The sequence below is a fragment of the Pogoniulus pusillus genome, chromosome 30 (assembly GCF_015220805.1).
Source record: "Pogoniulus pusillus isolate bPogPus1 chromosome 30, bPogPus1.pri, whole genome shotgun sequence".
Classification (NCBI taxonomy): Eukaryota; Metazoa; Chordata; class Aves; order Piciformes; family Lybiidae; genus Pogoniulus; species Pogoniulus pusillus.
This window is the reverse complement of record NC_087293.1, coordinates 12,494,888-12,513,176: the sequence shown is the minus strand read 5'-3', so window position 1 is coordinate 12,513,176 and position 18,289 is coordinate 12,494,888. Positions and strand designations below refer to the sequence as shown.

The window sequence follows — 18,289 nt, the reverse complement described above, 5'->3', positions numbered from 1 at the left end:
CTGCTTTGTTCATTGGCCACCACCAAAGTGAGCTCCAACACAATGCCCTCAAACATCAGCCCTCAAGGCTTGTTCCTACCCCCAAGCCTTACCCACTGGTGGGGCTGATGGGGTGCAGGGCTGGCCTCTGTTATGCTGCAGGAGCATTGGGGCACTCCTCAGGGCCACCTCTTCAATCTGCAGCCTTCCTGCTGCCACTGAAGCAGCTTTGGCAGCGACTGCACTGGAGGAGCATCTCCAGAAGAGCTTTGCTAGCTGAAGGGGGTGTGGAGAGGGGCTCTGGCTCGGTGTTCCTCACACATCCACACACCCCCTTCGTGTTGTGTCGCTGGTGGGTGTCTCCTGGTGACAGAAATGCTGTGACACACCCTGCTGGCTGGGAAAGGTGAGGGGAAGGCACTTGGCTCTCTGTGCCAGCAGGTAAGGACTCAGCACATTCAAATGCCTGTGTGTCATCTGGCTCTGGAGTTATGTTGGGGGTGGGGGGGGGATTTTTGCTGCTGCTGTTTGTGTTCCTACAGGATAATCCTTTCCAGGTACTCCTGACAGCAGCGTGCCAGGAGGAAGCCAACCACATCTGAGAAGTCAATCTGCTTTGAAGGCTTCCCTTCTTCCATGGACTCTGCTGGAGGGGAGCTGAGCTGTCCCAGCATGGGCACAAGGAGCCTCCAAACCTCTGCTCCATGCAATATTGGGGCATTTTAGAGGGTAAATCTTGTGAGGAGCAGTTGAGGGAGCTGGGCTTGTTCAGCCTGGAAAGGAGGAGGCTGAGGGAAGACTTTGAGTGCTGTGTCCAGTTCTGGGCTCCTCCATTGCAGAGAGATGTTGAGGTGCTGGAAGGTGTCCAGAGAAGGGCAGCAAGGCTGGGGAGGGGCCTGGAGCACAGCCCTGTGAGGAGAGGCTGAGGGAGCTGGGGGTGTGCAGCCTGCAGCAGAGGAGGCTCAGGGCAGAGCTCATTGCTGTCCACAGCTACCTGAAGGGAGGCTGTAGCCAGGTGGGGTTGGGCTCTGCTGCCAGGCAAGCAGTGACAGAAGAAGGGGACACAGCCTCAAGCTGTGCCAGGGGAGGTCTAGGCTGGATGTTAGGAGGAAGTTGTTGGCAGAGAGAGTGATTGGCACTGGAATGGGCTGCCCAGGGAGGTGGTGGAGTCACTGTCCCTGGAGGTGTTGAAGCCAAGCCTGGCTGGGGCACTTAGTGCCATGGTCTGGCTGATTGGCCAGGGCTGGGTGCTAGGTTGAGCTTGGAGCTGTCTTCCAACCTGCTTGATTCTATGGTTCTGGCTTTCTACAACAACCTGCAAGGAGGTTGGAGTGAGGAACAAGCAACATGGCAAGAGGAAAACAGCCTCCAGTTGCCCCAGGGGAGGTCTAGGCTGGCCAGGAGGAACAACTTCTCCCCCTCATTTTGGTATGGGTCTAAAAGAAAAGCCTGCAAGAAAGAAGAGAGATTATTGGGGAAATATTCCTTTGAGGAAGTTCTGCCCCCAAAGACAAATGGAGCTATTGCAGAGCAGGCTGGGACCTGAGCTTTGGATAAAAATAAAGCAGGAGGCAGCAGCACCTCCCCGGTGACATTAGCGCCGCTGACATTAGCTCCATTCATCTCCCCACTGGCTCTGCTGCTGCCTCACTGCCAGCACACTGAGCCTTTAGAAGTTTCCTTCACTGTTTCTCCAAGATATTTATGCTGGGAGATGGTTGTGGGGGTACATCTTGTGCCTCGGGCAGGGGATTCATCCCCGACTGTCACCTCGCGTCCCGATGGCTTCGTAAATCCTGCTCCGTCCATTTGTGCTCTCAGTACCTGCAGAAAATCCTCTTTCCAAGAGCTAATGCAGCACTTAGAGCTTGCCAGGGCGTTCAGAGCTCATTGCCTCCCATCTTTATGGAAATGGAGTGGCCAACAGCCATGGAAAACCTGCTGCAGGAATAACCTGGATGGATGGCGAGGGGCTGAAGGTGTCTGAGAGGGGCTTGGTGGCTTCCCGCCTCAGAGCGATGGGTTTTAGGGTGGCCCCAGAGTCCAGCTGCCCTGCCCCAGAGATGATTAACCCAGGTGGTGTTAGGAAAAGAATGAAGTCCCTAAGGATGGTCTTGGAGCTGGAGCATCCCATCCCAGACCAGCCAGAGAACGTCGTGACCAAGCCATGCGCTCCCTGGCCCTGTGAAGAGCAAAGCAGAACTTGGACTGTGGGCTTGATTGCATTATACAATCATAGAATCATGGAACTGGTTGGGTTGGAAGTGCCCTCTGAGGTCATCAAGTCTAACCCAGCACCACCATGGCCAGCAAAACACGTCCCACAGTGCCATGGCCACAGGTTTCTTGAGCATCTCCAGAGATGGAGACTCCAGCACCTCCCTGGGCAGCCTGTGCCAATGCCTGACCCCTCCTGCAGCAAAGAAATCTTTCCTCATCTCCAACCTAACCCTCCCTGGGCAGCCTGTGCCAATGCCTGACCCCTCCTGCAGCAAAGAAATCTTTCCTCATCTCCAACCTAACCCTCCCTGTGCAGCCTGTGCCAATCCCTGACCCCTCCTGCAGCAAAGAAATCTCTCCTCATCTCCAACCTAACCCTCCCTGGGCAGCCTGTGCCAATCCCTGACCCCTCCTGCAGCAAAGAAATCTCTCCTCATCTCCAACCTAACCCTCCCTGGGCAGCCTGTGCCAATCCCTGACCCCTCCTGCAGCAAAGAAATCTTTCCTCATCTCCAACCTAACCCTCCCTGGGCAGCCAGTGCCAGTCCCTGACCACTCCTGCAGCAAAGAAATCTCTCCTCATCTCCAACCTAACCCTCCCTGGGCAACCTGTGCCAATGCCTGACCCCTCCTGCAGCAAAGAAATGTTTCCTCATCTCCAACCTAACCCTCCCTGGGCAGCCAGTGCCAGTCCCTGACCACTCCTGCAGCAAAGAAATCTTTCCTCATCTCCAACCTAAGCCTCCCCTGGCACAATTTCAGGCCACTTCCTCTCTTTCTATCACCTGATACGAGGCAGAAGTGACTGAGAGCCCTGGAGGTGTTTAGTCTGGAGAAGAGAAGGCTGAGAGGAGATCTGGTCAATGGGTACAAATCTCTGAGGGGTGGGTGTCAGGTGCCTGGGGCCAAGCACTCTTTGCTGGTCAGCAGCAATAAGACAAGGAGCAGTGGATACAAACTGGAACATAGAAGGTTTCACCTCAACAGGAGGAGAAACTTCTTTCCAGTGAGGGTGCCAGAGCCCTGGAGCAGGCTGCCCAGAGAGGTTGTGGAGTCTCCTTCTCTGGAGCCTTTCCAAAGCTGCCTGGATGCATTCCTGAGTGAACTACCCTGTGTGATCCTGCCTTGGCAGGGAGCTTGGACTGGATGATCTCTGGAGGTCCCTTCCAACCTCTGAAGTTCTGTGTCTGTGACCTCCACCTCACTCCACCCTCCTTTCAGGGAGCTGTAGAGAGCAATGAGGTCTCCTCTCAGCCTCCTCTTCTCCAGGCTGAACCACTCCAGTTCCCTCAGCTGCTCCTCACCAGTCCTCTCCTCCAGAAAAGGGTCCTCCAGACCCTTCACCCCTGGATGATCTTGGAGGTCTCTTCCAACCTGGTTGATTCTATGATTCTGTGATTCTATGATGATGCTCTTGGACATGGAACATCCCACCCTAGACCAGACTAGGTACCCCCTGACCCAGCCATGCACCCCCTGGCCCCTTGAAGAGCAAAGCAGTGCTTGGATCACAGGTTTGATATTATGATCCTCACCTCCCCCCCACCCTGTTAATTTAACTCCTTCCTTCACTCCTGTGCTGTGGGTGAGGGAAAGGGTAGCTGAGCTTTGCTTTCTGCACGGATGGATCTGCAGAGCTCCTTGCTGTGGGTGTGCTGGGAGCACTGAGAGGCCTCCTGCCCTCAATTTAAGGACAGCATCTTTGCAAATGGAAGTTTAGCGCCGTCGGGGAGAGCCTGGAATTGCATTTAAATCATCCCCAGACAATGCCAACCCCCAGCCCAGCCCTGCCTATGGCTGGGAGAGCTGTGGCAAGAGGGGGTGGCAGAAGTGGTGCCCTCCAGGATTGTCCCCCAGCCACCCATCTGCCTGAGCTGAAGGATCTCAGCCACAAAAATGTGGCCATGCTCCATTAAACCACCCTAAAAGCTCAGCTGGAGATCCTCCCCTGAATGTTAAATGGTCTCAGCTGCTCTCCCTGCCTCGGAAATCACCCCCAAACTGCCCCCTTTCCAGAACATTCCCTCACTGCCCCCACCTTATCCCTGCTCTCTCAGTGCCTGGATGCTGGGAAGGATTCAAGAGCTTCAGCAGTTCGTTGTTGAGCTCACAGGACTGCACCCAGCCCATCAGTGACTGCAGCAAGGCATCAGGGCTGACTACCTGCCTGCTTTCTCCTGCCTGCTCCTCTCTGTTCCTGCCAGCACTTGCCTGTTCCTGACCATTCCTGCTTATTCCTTCCTGCTCCTCTCTGCTCCTGCCTACTCTTCCCTGCTCTTACATGCTCCTGCTTGTTCCTGTCTGCTCCAGCCTCCTCCTGCCACCTCCTGCCCACTCTGCCCAGCTCTCCATGGCAGTGCCAGGTCCCTGCAGCAGTTCCCTCACTGATGGGCTGATGCATGAGGGAGGTTCTTCTGCCCCTGTGCTCAGCACTGCTCAGGCCACCCCTTGAGTGCTGTGTCCAGTTCTGGGCTCCTCAATTGCAGAAAGATGTTGAGGTGCTGGAAGGTGTCCAGAGAAGGGCAGCAAGGCTGGGGAGGGGCCTGGAGCACAGCCCTGTGAGGAGAGGCTGAGGGAGCTGGGGGTGTGCAGCCTGCAGCAGAGGAGGCTCAGGGTAGAGCTCATTGCTGTCTGCAGCTGCCTGAAGGGAGGCTGTAGCCAGGTGGGGTTGGGCTCTGCTGCCAGGCAAGCAGCAGCAGAAGAAAGGGACACAGTCTCAAGTTGTGCCAGGGCAGGTCTAGGCTGGATGTTAGGAGGAAATTCCTGCCAGAGAGAGTGATTGGCATTGGAATGGGCTGCCCAGGGAGGTGGTGGAGTCTCTGTCCCTGGAGGTGTTGAAGCCAAGCCTGGCTGGGGCACTTAGTGCCATGGTCTGGTTGCTTGGCCAGGGCTGGGTGCTAGGTTGGACTGGATGAGCCTGGAGGTCTCTTCCAACCTGCTTGATTCTATGATTCTATGCATCTCCCTTGGCAGCCCTGGGGATGGAGTTTGTTGTGCCTTCTCTGGGGTCACCCCTGCAGAGCCACCTCTCCTGGCACCTCGGTCCTGGTTTTGGCACAAAAGGCACAAGAGAGAGAGAGAGAGAGATGAGAATCCTTTGTGCTGAGCAGGTGACACTGCCCAGTGATCAGCCCCCCACCCCCCTGAGCTTCTCCTTCTGTCAGGCTTGAATTTTTGGCTGCCTTTGCATTTGGCATGGAATTCCCTCTCCAGGCTAAGGCTTCACATTTGGAACCACAGCTTCAGAGCTGGGTTTGGTGGCCAGGCTCCTCAAACCTTCCCTCCTGGCTGCCAGGAGCTTGGCTTTGGCTTGCATCAAGTTTCCTTGTACCTTGCTGCTGCAGCCATCTGTCCTGGGGTGCTGGTGTCAGAGAACCACAGGATTGTTTGGGTTGCAGAAGCCCTCTAAGATCAAGTCCCACTGCCAACCCAACACCACCATGGGCATCAAACCACATCCCACAGTGCCATGGCCACACATTTCTTTCACACCTCCAGGGATGGGGACTCCAGCACCTCCCTGGGCAGCCTGTGCCAATCCCTGACCACTCCTGCAGCAAAGAAAATTTTCCTCATCCCCAGCCCTGGTGAGACCTCATCTTGAATATTGCATTCAGCTTTGGGCTCCTCAGCTTCAAAGGGACAGGGATCTGCTGGAGAAGGTCCAGCAGAGAGATACAAGGATGATGAGGGAATTGGAGCACTGCCTGATGAGGAGAGGCTGAGTGACCTGGGGCTGCTTAGGCTGGAGAAGACTGAGAGGGGATTTAATGAACGTTTATAAGCATCTGAGGGCTGAGGGTTAGGAGAGGGGGACAGGCTCTGCTCACTGCTCCCTGGGACAGGACAAGGAGCAATGGATGGAAGCTGCAGCACAGGAGGTTCCAGCTCAACACAAGGGGGAACTTCTTTGCTGGAAGGGTCTCAGAGCACTGGCACAGGCTGCCCAGAGAGGTTGTGGAGTCTCCTTCTGTGGAGCCTTTCCAGGCCTGTCTGGATGTGTTCCAGTGTGCCCTGAGCTAGATTGTGTGGTCCTGCTGTGGCAGGGGGGTTGGACTGGATGATCTCCTTGGGTCCCTTCCAACCCCTAACATCCTCTGATCCTGTGAACCTAAAGCTCCTTTGGCCCAGTTTCAGGTCACTTCCTCTTGTTCCATCACCCAACACTAAGCAGAAAAGACCAACCCCCACCTGGCTCCCACCTCCTTTTAGGGAGGTGTAAAGAGCCAGAAAGTCTCCTCTGAGCCTCCTCTTCTCCAGGCTGCACACCCCCAGCTCCCTCAGCTGCTCCTCCCCAGCCCTGATCTCCAAACCCTTCATCCCCTTCTCTGTACACCCTCCAGCCCCTCAATGTCCTCGAAGTGAGGGTCCCAAACCCAAACCCAGGACTAGAGCTGTGACCTCACCAACCTTCCTGACAAACTCTTGGTGCCACAGACTTAACCAGGTTGGAAAAGACCTTCAGGAGCATCAAAACCCCATCCTTGGCCGTGCAACAACCTCATCCATCTCCTAGCCTGGTCAGGAGCACGGATCCATCCTGATGGGCTGGAAAAATCGAGCAGGCAGCTCTTGGGGCTGGATTTTCTACAGACATTTTATCTCTACTCCCCAAAGAGGCATCTCCTGGCAGGCTGCAGCTCCAGCTCCAGCCATGTAACCACATCTTACGCTCATTAAGATATAGCCTGTGTTTCCTAACAGGATTTCCTCGGAGCATCTTTTCCCTCTCCCTAGCCACTTGCAGATACTTGAGAAATAAAATCCCATCAAGTAAATAACTTTGGGGTTGCTCACAGAAAGTTGGGATTTATTTTGGTTTGGGTGGGTTGCTTTTTTTTTTTTGCTTCCCCCACCCCCACTCCCCTCCTCCAAAGCCTACTGGAAGTGGCTGTACTAAGACAGAGGATGTAAAAGGCGCTGATTTGGGAGGCTGGATCAAAAGCTGCGTGTAACTGAAACACACAGAGCCTCTTTCCTCCAGGAAACAAAATAAACCCAGCCCTGTTTGTGCAAAATGGGATAAGGAAGCTCCACAGCTCGGCTCTGACCCTCGAGTACCCTGCAGGAGCGTCTCTGTCCCTGGGCATCCCTCTTGATCCCTCTGCGTGTCTTCGTGTCTCTTTTTCCTCCACACCCCTCCTCATCCCTCTCACTTTACATCTCTCCTCATTCCTCTGCATGCCTCTGCATCCTTCTCCCTCTGGATCCCTCTCCCTCTGTGTCCCCTCGTATCCCTTTGCATCTCTCTACATCCCTTTGTATCCCCCCATATCCCTCTGCACCTCTCTGCATCTCTCTCATCCCTCTGCCTCTGTATCCCTCCTCATTCCTTTGCATCCCTCTACATTCCTCTTCCTCCACACTCCTCCTTATCCCTCTCACTCTACATCTCTCCTTATTCCTTTGCATCCCTCTGCATCCCTCTCCCTCTGTGTCCCTCCGTATCCCCTTGCATCTCTCTACATCCCTTCATATCCCTCCATATCCCTCTGCACCTCTCTGCATCTCTCTCATCCCTCTGCCTCTGTATCCCTCCTCATTCCTTTGCATCCCTCTACATTCCTCTTCCTCCACACTCCTCCTTATCCCTCTCACTCTACATCTCTCCTTATTCCTTTGCATCCCTCTGCATCCCTCTCCCTCTGTGTCCCTCCGTATCCCCTTGCATCTCTCTACATCCCTTCATATCCCTCCATATCCCTCTGCACCTCTCTGCATCTCTCTCATCCCTCTCACTCTACATGTCTCCTCATTCCTTTGCATCCCTCTGCATGTCTCTCCCCCTGCATCCCTCTCCCTCTGCATCCCTCTCCCTCCATGTCCCTTTGCGTCTCTCTACATCCCTTCATATCTCCCCATATCCCTCTGCACCTCTCTGCATCTCTCGCATCCCTTTGCCTCTGCATCCCTCCTCATTCCTTTGCATCTCTCCACTATTCCTCGGGGAAATCCAGTGGTGCCCTGTTACACCTCTGGGCATCTGAGCATCCATAGCATCACAGAGCTGCTGATGTTGGAAGAGACCTCGAAGATCATCAAGTTCAGCCACTTACCTTCCCACCACTGCTGCTACGCCACTGCCACTAAGCCACATCCCTCAGCACCACATCCATGAGCCTTTTAAACAGCTCCAGGGATGGTGACTCCATGGCCTCCCTGGGCAGCCTGTTCCAGCACCTGAGAACCCTTTCTGGGAAGGAATTTTTCCTAATATCCAACCTGAACCTCCCCTGGAGCAGCTTGAGGCTGCTTCCTCTTGCCCTGTCATTTGTTGCTCTCCTGTGCTGCCCTGCCACGGCTCTGGGCATCCATCGAATCATAGAACTGCTGGCGTTGGGAGACACCTTGGAGAACATCAGATCCAACCACTGCACCCTCCAGGTTGCATTGCTGCTCCAGGAAGCGTTTGCTGGTCTCATCACAACCTCTAGTGGACACTGGTCCACACGGCCACCACCACACCACCTTAGCTATAGATGTGTTGAGAAACCCTGGATCTCCTAAGGGGTCTACTTGCGCCCCCAGGATCATTCCTGGAGAACAGAGCATTGCCACGCACCAGTCCTGGCCTGAGCCCTCTTGGACGGTGCTGGCAGTGTAGGGCAGTGCTGGCAGTGCAGGGCAGTGCAGGCAGCAAAGGTAATAGAGACAGCACAGGCAGTGCAGGCAGTGTAAGCAGAGCAGGCAGCACAGACAGTGCAAGCAGAGCAGGCAGTGCAGGCAGTGCAGACAGTGCAGGCAGAGCAGGCAGTGCAGGCAGACCAGGCAGTGCAGGCAGACCAGGCAGTGCATGCAGAGCAGGCAGCACAGGTACTGCAGGCAGTGCAAGCAGACCAGGTAGTGCAGGCAGAGCAGGCAGCACAGGCAGTGCAAGCAGACCAGGCAGTGCAGGCAGACGAGGCAGCACAGGCAGTGCAGGCAGTGAAAGCAGAGCAGGCAGCACTGCTGCCCTTTTCTGCCTGCAGCTGCCAGCCTGGCCACATCCTGCCTCCCTCCTGCTGATGCCCTTGCTCCTTGCTGGCTGCTGCCTGGAGCTGTTGGCACCATCCCTTGGGAAGTGAGGTGCCTTCAGTGCCAGCTCTGCTGCCTGCTCCGTGCTGGGGGTGGGCGTAAGGGGTGCTGAGAGGCTTCCACACCTCCCTCTCGATCTGCATGGCACCAGCAGTGTGGAGCACCAAGGTGCCACCAGCTGAGCAACCCATGGGTGCAAATCACGTGGAATCGGTTGTTTCCTGAAAGAGGGAACGGAAAGAGGAGGCAGATGGAGCTCAACAAACCTCCTCTCTGCAGGGGCTGCTCCTGCTCCCCCTCACGCTTTGGGAACAGCAGGGTTTGCTGATCTGGACCTTGTCTGGGACCTCCTGCAGACAGACCAAGCAACCTCCCCTGGCACGGGGAAAGTGGCCACAGCACTGCTGGCTCCAGGAGCTGGAGATCTCACAGCAATAATTCACCAAACCTTGCAGAGGGTCAACTATTCATCAGCTCCCTCTCTGCCAAGAGGAGCTCAGCACGCTGTGTTCTCCTACCCTGAGACTGATGACACATCCTGCATGCCAGGAGGGACCAAATCCTGCTCCTGAGGAACTGCTGCTCCCAACGGGTGCTTGCGACTGGGACGTGAGCTGGTGGTGGAGCTGTGAGCCCCATGATGGCTCCTGCACCTGCTGGCTTTGGATGCTCAGCTCCCTCAGTCCCCCACCAGCAGCGTGGGGACTGCCTCTGAATGCACACATCTCCTGCAGCAGCTCAGCCTGGACGTTTGTGCAAACCTCTGGAGAAAGAGGATGAGAGCAATCACAGATGGGGGCTTCGGCCCTGACCCCTTCAGATGTGCTGCATGGACTCATGTGGAACACAAAGCCATGTGGATGAGGGACACCACTGTCACCTGTGCCCGCTCCTGCATCCTCACCCAGACAGAAGGGTGGTTCTGTGACACAACTCCCACATGCAGAGCTGACTTTGAGACCAAACAGTAGAAGTGTTCGACACAACCCAGCCAGGAGAGCAGGGCTGGGAGCTGGGCAGGCAGCACCACCGAGCTGCTGGCACCAGGAGTCCTTCGTCTTTGCTAGGAACGAATCTCAGCCCCTGGGCCCTGCACAGCCACTGCAGCACCGGCAGTGCTGGCCTCTTCTCTCTCCTCTGACCAGTCTGCAGTGGCAACCACAGCCAAAACCTGGCTGCCTCATCCCTGCAGCCAGCAGCTCACCAAACCCTCATCCCTGCAGCCAGCAGCTTACCAAAACCTGGCTGCCTCATCCCTGCAGCCAGCAGCTCACCAAACCCTCATCCCTGCAGCCAGCAGCTTACCAAAACCTGGCTGCCTCATCCCTGCAGCCAGCAGCTCACCAAACCCTCATCCCTGCAGCCAGCAGCTTACCAAAACCTGGCTGCCTCATCCCTGCAGCCAGCAGCTCACCAAACCCTCATCCCTGCAGCCAGCAGCTTACCAAAACCTGGCTGCCTCATCCCTGCAGCCAGCAGCTCACCAAATCCTCGTTCCTGCAGCCAGCAGCTCACCAAATCCTCATTCCTGCAGCCAGCAGCTCAGCAAAATCTCAACCCCACAGCCAGCAGCTCACCAAAACCCTCACCCTCACAGCCAGTGGCTCACCAATCACAGAATCACAGAATGCCAGAGGTTGGAAGGGACCTCCAGAGATCCCTGAGTACAATCCCCCTGCCAAAAGCAGGATCACTCAGGGTAGTCTGCACAGGAATGCATCCAGGCAGGTTTGGAAAGTCTCCAGAGAAGGAGACTTCTGTTTTGGCCCATTGACCAGCAGCTAACCAAACCCTGGCTGTCTTGTCACCAGAGACAGCACATCACCAAAATCCATGGCCTCCTGGCCATCAGCTCACCACAATTCTTGGCCCCATGGTCAGCAGCTTGTCAAGATCCTTGCCTCCATAGCCAGATGCTCACCAAAACCTTCTCTCTGCAGCCAGCAGCTCACCAAAACCCAACTGTCTTGTCCTGCAGCCAGCAGCTCACCATGATCCTTCATCTCATGGCCAGCAGCTCACCAAAGCCCTGCTCCCCAGTTACAGGAGAACCTGGCACCAGTTTAACCATCTTTAAGCACATCATTACTTGGCAACAACTTTGCCAAGTCACCCTCACACAGGTCCCAGAGCCTATTCTTGGTTGTGTCACCACTTGTGAGACGAACACATAGCCCACAGGACAACACCCCCCCCCCCCCCCATGGTCACCCTTGTGTGCCCAGGCCAGTGGGATGGCAATGCCAGCAGAGACCTGGCAGCCTGGGCTGGGGGCACCAGAGGCTGAGTGGGACACCAGGGCTGGGGACATTGCAGGTGGGCACACTGTGGATTGGAGAGACTGGAGGCACCAGAGGCTGGGGACATCAGGACTGGAGAGGCTTTGGAGCCTGAAGGGCTTTGATCTGCCAGGGGTTTGGGACATTCGAGGGTTAAGGCTACCAGGGAGCCTAGGACAAGCGAGGGGTTTGGGACACCAGGGGCTGAGAGACGTGGGGCTTGGGGACACGGGAGACTGGGGACATCGGGGGTCGTGGGACATCGAGATTAGAGGACACGAGGCTTGGGGACACCAGGAGCCTTGGGACACCGGAGGCTGGGGACGGGGGGACGAGGGATGGGGACACAGCGCTGCTGTCCCCGCAGGAGGGAGTCGGAGGGTCCTACACGGCTTCCCGGGAGGACTCGGCCCTCGTTCGCAGCCGGTTCCCCGTCCGCTGCCGGTTCCGGTCAGGACGTGGCTCCGTGGGGCGGCCCCGGCAGGACCCGGCGGCAGGAGCTGTCCGCCCCGCGGTGCTGAGCCGCCGCCGTCCCGCCGGGCCCCGGTGCCTCTACCGGTGCCGGTGCTGCTCTCTCCCAGCAATAAGTTTCATCCCGGCCCGGGGAGCAGCAGAACCGGGGGACGGTCGGGGGGGACCCCGGTCACGGGTGGTACAGCCGGTTGCAGCAGCCCCTCTCGGTGCGACTCCCTTAATCCCCGCTCCGTTCCGCCCCCCCTCCCCGGGTCCGGTAAGCGCAGGGCCCCGGCTGCCATGCCGGGGGAGCCCCGCTCCGCGCCGCTTGCTTACCTGGTCGCGGTGCCACGGGGGTGCCCAGCAGCAGGGCGAGCAGGCAGAGCCCGCGGGGCCCCGGCATCGTGCGGCAGCGGCGGCTGCAGCGGCAGCGGAGGAGCCTCTCCGCTGCTGCGAGCCGAGCCTAGCCGAGCCCAGCCGAACCGAGCCGAGTCCAGCCGAGCCGAACCGAACCGAACCGAGCCGAGCCGAACTGAGCCGAGCCGAGCCCAGTCGAAGCCAGACGAGCCCTGCCGAGTGGGGCCGGGCCGGAGGGCGGGGGCCGGGGCCGGTGCGGGGGAGCGGCAGAGGGCGGAGAGGAGCCGAGAGGAGCGGAGAGCGGCGGAGAGGAGCGGAACGAGCAGCGGGGGAGGGCTCCGGCAGTAGCTCCGGCCCCGCCCGCAGCTTTCCCTGCTCCCCCCACCCCGGCTCCCCCCAGCCCCACCGACCCCGCTGCTCTGCCCCGGACCGGGGCTCCCCGCAGCTTCCCCCGTCCTCCGATTGCCTTCCGCCGTTCCTCCGCTTTCCCCCTGCTCCCAGCTCCGGGAAAGCCAGTGTGTCCCCCCGCAGACTGGGCAGGGCTCCCCACTGCAGGCCCCCGCCCAGTCTGTGCCCAGTATCTGGTGTCATCTCGCCGTCCCTTGTCCCCAAGCCCTCCATAGCATCCCAGCCCTCTTGCAGCATCTTAAACCTCCTTCAGCATCCCAAACCCCCTTCAGCATCCCAAGCCTCTACAGCATCCCAAGCCTCTACAGCATCCCAAACACCTCTCAGCAACCCAAACCTCCTTAGCATACCAAACTCTCTCAGCCTTTCTTGCCCCCCCTGCTCGATCCCAGCCTTTCCCCCTTTCCCTCCCCCTCAAAGCAGGCAGTGAATGGGGCAGTGGTGCTGTGAAGGTGCTGACACATGCCCCATACGCTCCTTGGGATCATGGATGCAGCTGGGTCTGATCCCGCTGCTGGAGCCGGTGAAGCCAGGCTGGGAGGCAGCTGCATGCTGCAGCCTGACTGGCCACGCTGGCGTGATCGGAATGTGAGAGCTCCCAGTTTGTGGAAGCTGCTTAGCACCCCCATAATGTGGGGCTGGCACCTTAACCGTAGGGGAACACTGGAGCCTTCTCAGCCCTGCAGCAAAAACGAGCACCCCAACCCCACTCAGCACCCCAACCTTCTCGCCTAGGGGTAGGACCCGATGGCTTCTAAGAATTGGTCCTGCCTGCTCTGATCCTTCTTGCCCCCCCCCGCCCATGCCACTGGCAGCTGCAGCAAGCGGAGTGCTTCCAGCAGAGCCCTGCTGAGCCCGTCAGAGCACACGGTGTAATTACACTGGCTTTGATAACGACAGGAACGGAGGCTTTGTTCTCTCCGGATCCCAGACCCTCCCCTGAAATGTTCAGTGTCCATCAGCTCCCGGTGTGAGCCGCCTGCTCCCCCCGCCCCCCCCAGCCACTCCGCCTGTCAAGTCAAATAGCCACAGCAGCGCTACGAAACACGACACCAGCGTCAAACAGCACCAGATCAAGGCCAGCCTCCCCTCCGAGCAGCCAGGTTGTGGATGGTGCCAGCTGAGAAGTCCCTGCTACCTCCGAGGGAGCAATTACAGCGCTGCTGTTACCTCAGCAACAATCATCACCTATTGGGATCGCTACAAAAGCCACCACGCACAGCACGGCAAGTGGAGGAACCATCCAAATCTGGGGACTGATCCTGCTGCCTCTCTGCCTGCTGGGCCCTGCAGAATTGCCTCCCTGCGGATGCACTCCCCGCAGCTGGTGTGTAACAGGCTGGTGGGAATCGGTTCCCTCCCACAGACTCCCCAGCACCAAGGTCCCACGGTGTGGGACATTCCCAGCTGACAAGCCACAGAGGTGTGTGTGGTTGGGCAGCCAGTGCTGCCCAGAGGTCACCCCCTCTTCTGCTGCCCTCACCAAAACACCAGCACCCTTCTGCCTTTGCCAGAGAGTTGAAACTCTCTTGTCCATGCTGGAGTACCAGGACCCTCCTGCTCTCGTCATAAAGATAGGATCTTCTGTCTCTGCTGAAGCACCAGAACTGTCCTACCCTTGCTTAAAAGATGGGACCTTCCTGCCCTTGCCCCCACTGACACACCAGGACCCTCCTGTCCTTGCCATAAAGATGAGCCCCTCCTGTCCCCACTGACACACCAGGACCCTCCCACCCTTGCCATAAAGATTAGCCTCTCCTGTCCCCACTGACACACCAGGACCCTCCCGCCCTTGCCATAAAGATGAGCCCCTCCTGTCCCCACTGACACACCAGGACCCTCCCACCCTTGCCATAAAGGTGAGCCCCTCCTGCCCCCGCTGACACACCAGGACCCTCCCATCCTTGCCATAAAGATGAGCCTCTCCTGCCCCCACTGACACACCAGGACCCTCCCACCCTTGCCATAAAGATTAACCCCTCCTGCCCCCACTGGCACACCAGGACCCTGCTGCCCCCGCTGAAACATGGGGATCAGTCCCGCTGCTTTCTCCCTGCTGGGCTCTTCGACATTCCTCCTTCCAACACCAGTGCAAGCAGGAGATCCCTGGGGATGCTGGGGAGGGTGAAGCTGGTTGTGTGTGTCATTTGCATTCCCCATGTCACTCCTGGCTGCTGCCAGCCGGGAGCAGTTGGGCAGCAGGCAAGAGAAGGACAAGGGGGAAAAAAAAAATCAGGGACAGGGTTGGGTCTGGGGAGGTGGGGGGGGGGGGGGGTGGGGGGGGGGTGTAGAAGAAATAAGGGAGAAGTGTGGGGGGTGTTATTTAACGTTGTCATTTTCATGCAGGAAGTGGGCCTGGCTTGCTGTGAGGTTTAATTTCGGTCTAACAAAGCTATCTGCTCGTTCTGGTCCCCTCTCTGCTCCAGCCCCCCGTCCCTCCAGCCCTGCCGTTCTGGCAGATAAAAGTTGCCTCTCATTTAGCAGTTTTCCTTGAGTGGTTTTTATTGTTGTTCATCTGCATTGTAGTAAACTCTGAAGATAGCCAGATAATGCCACCCCCCCAGCGCCATGGTAACGGGCAGGGGAAGGAGAAGAAAACGCTGGCATTTGGAAGGCAGAAATCTCTGCTAAGTGCTCAAACTTGGTAGGGGTGGAGGGGGAATGGTTAAGCTCCAGCCTAGGCTCAGCAGATGAGATTAGGGAATGCAAAGGGGCAGTCCAGCTCCCCACCAGCACTGCAATCCATGGCCCAGGACGCCACAGCAAGCACTAGCTAGGGGTTGGTGATGCTCTGCCCAGAGCTGATGTGGCTCTTGGGATGCGTTTCTCAGTGCCCACACCCAGCACTGGGGGTGGTGCTGCTCAGGGAACCTGGGGTCTCTCAGGGGTGGGCTTCCCCTACTCCTCCAGCACCTTTGCTGGGAACTGGTGAGCTGGCAGGCAGAGGGGTGAAGGGAGGCGTGGAGGAAGAGAGGGTGGGATGCACCAGGGCATGCACTTCCCATAGCTGGTGTGTAACAGGAGGGTTGCAATCATTTTCCTCTCAGAGCAGAGGCCCAATGGCCTGTGACATTCCAGCCTGAGAAACCACAGAGACGAGTGGTTGGGCACCCAGTGGGCTTGGTGTGCCAGCTCCCCTCTCTCCTGCTGCCCCTGCTGAAACACCAGCACCCTTCTGCCTTTGCCATAAAGATGAGAACCTCCTGCCCCTGCTGAAACACTGGGACCCTCCTGCCCCCAACCAGAACACCAGGACCCTCCTGCCCCTGCTGAAACACTGGGACCCTCTTGCCCCCAACCAGAACACCAGGACCCTCCTGCCCCTGCTGAAACACTGGGACCCTCTTGCCCCCAACCAGAACACCAGGAGCCTCCTGCCCCTGCTGAAACACTGGGGCCCTCCTGCCCCCAACCAGAACACCAGGACCCTCCTGCCCTTGCCAAAACACTGGGGCCCTCCTGCCCCCAACCAGAACACCAGGACCCTCCTGCCCCTGCTGAAACACTGGGACCCTCCTGCCCCCAGCCAGAACACCAGGACCCTCCTGCCCTTGCCAAAACACTGGGACCCTCTTGCCCCCAACCAGAACACCAGGAGCCTCCTGCCCCTGCTGAAACACTGGGGCCCTCCTGCCCCCAACCAGAACACCAGGACCCTCCTGCCCTTGCCAAAACACTGGGGCCCTCCTGCCCCCAACCAGAACACCAGGACCCTCCTGCCCCTGCTGAAACACTGGGACCCTCCTGCCCCCAGCCAGAACACCAAGACCCTCCTGCCCCTGCTGAAACACTAAGACCCTCCTGCCCCAAAGCAGAACACCAGGACCCTCCTGCCCTTGCCAAAACACTGGGGCCCTCCTGCCCCCAACCAGAACACCAGGACCCTCCTGCCCCTGCTGAAACACTGGGACCCTCCTGCCCCCAACCAGAACACCAGGACCCTCCTGCCCCTGCTGAAACACTGGGACCCTCCTGCCCCCAGCCAGAACACCAGGACCCTCCTGCCCTTGCCAAAACACTGGGACCCTCTTGCCCCCAGCCAGAACACCAAGACCCTCCTGCCCCTGCTGAAACACTGGGACCCTCTTGCCCCCAACCAGAACACCAGGACCCTCCTGCCCCTGCTGAAACACTGGGACCCTCCTGCCCCCAACCAGAACACCAGGACCCTCCTGCCCCTGCTGAAACACTGGGACCCTCCTGCCCCCAGCCAGAACACCAAGACCCTCCTGCCCCTGCTGAAACACTGGGACCCTCCTGCCCCCAACCAGAACACCAGGACCCTCCTGCCCCTGCTGAAACACTGGGACCCTCCTGCCCCCAACCAGAACACCAGGACCCTCCTGCCCCTGCTGAAACACTGGGATCCTCCTGCCCCCAACCAGAACGCCAGGACCCTTCTGCCTGCTGAAACACTGGGACCCTCTTGCCCCCTGTCTGGAACACCAGGACCCTCCTGTCTCCAGCTGGTACCCACTCCCCTAAGCCCCCTCCAACCAGATCCCTTCCAGAGGTGCCAATTATTGCTCCATGGGCAGTGCTGGGGGCGGGGGGGGGGGGGGGTTTGTGTGGGGTACTGGTGAGGAAATGAAGAGCAGCATCTCCTGAGGCCACTTTAGTGGGCATTGCTCTAATTAGCATGGTGTTCATCAGCAGTTTACCTCGGACCTTTGATTAACAGTGAAGAAAATCAATGGGCACACTAAAAATTCAGATTAAGTTTCACAGCTCATTTTAATTTCATGTTGTAATCTTGTATTAATGTCAATCTTAATTACCATAATTAAGTCAGATGTGCCTTAGCAAGAGGAGCTGGAAGATAAGATGTTACAACAAAGCCAGTGCCCTTCTGCTGAGCAGACAAGTGTCACTTGCCACAGTTTGGGCTGCAGCTGAGCTCAGTGAGCCAAGAGCTCCCTGTCCCCACTGCTGTCCCCAATCCCTCCTGCTTCTCTGCCTGGGCTCTGTCCCCTGCAATGCCAGCTGGTACCTGAAGCCCTCCACATCTGCTTCACCCACAAGAGGGCCAATGGGATCTTGGGGTGCATTAAGAGGAGTGTGTCCAGCAGATCCAGGGAGGTTCTTCTCCTCTGCTCTGCCCTGCTGAGACATCATCTTGAGTACTGCATTCAGTTTGGGGCTCCCCAGTTGAACAGAGACAGGGGAAAGAGTCCAGAGGAGGGCTAGGAGGATGGTGAGGGGACTGGAGCACTGCCTGATGAGGAGAGGTTGAGGGACCTGGGGCTGCTTAGTCTGGAGAAGAGAAGACTGAGAGGGGATTGAATCAATGTTTATCAATCTCTGAGGGCTGGGGGTCAGGAGGGGGGGACAGGCTCTGCTCACTGCTCCCTGGGACAGGACAAGCAGCAATGGATGGAAGCTGCAGCACAGCAGGTTCCAGCTCAGCACAAGAGGGAACTTCTTCACTGTAAGGGTCCCAGAGCCCTGGCACAGGCTGCCCAGAGAGGTTGTGGAGTCTCCTTCTCTGGAGCCTTTCCAGGCCTGTCTGGATGTGTTCCTGTGTGACCTGAACTAGTCTGCATGGTCCTGCTGCAGCAGGAGGGTTGGACTGGATGATC

General features: G+C 57.8%; 1 protein-coding gene across 2 annotated transcripts in view; it reads right to left on the bottom strand.

Moving 5' to 3' along the window:
* The window catches only part of SEZ6L (seizure related 6 homolog like), a 54,256-nt gene extending 41,712 nt beyond the window's left edge, over positions 1 to 12,544 (bottom strand). Inside the window, exon 1 of one of the 2 annotated variants that reach the window (XM_064168955.1) lies at positions 12,282 to 12,544. In XM_064168955.1, coding sequence (XP_064025025.1) covers positions 12,282 to 12,348 — 67 coding nt within the window. In that variant the 5' untranslated portion in view covers positions 12,349 to 12,544. Of the gene's footprint in view, positions 1 to 9,731; positions 9,868 to 12,281 lie in introns of those variants that run through there. The other variant, XM_064168954.1, reaches the window with a different exon arrangement.
* Positions 12,545 to 18,289: the final 5,745 nt, after the last annotated feature.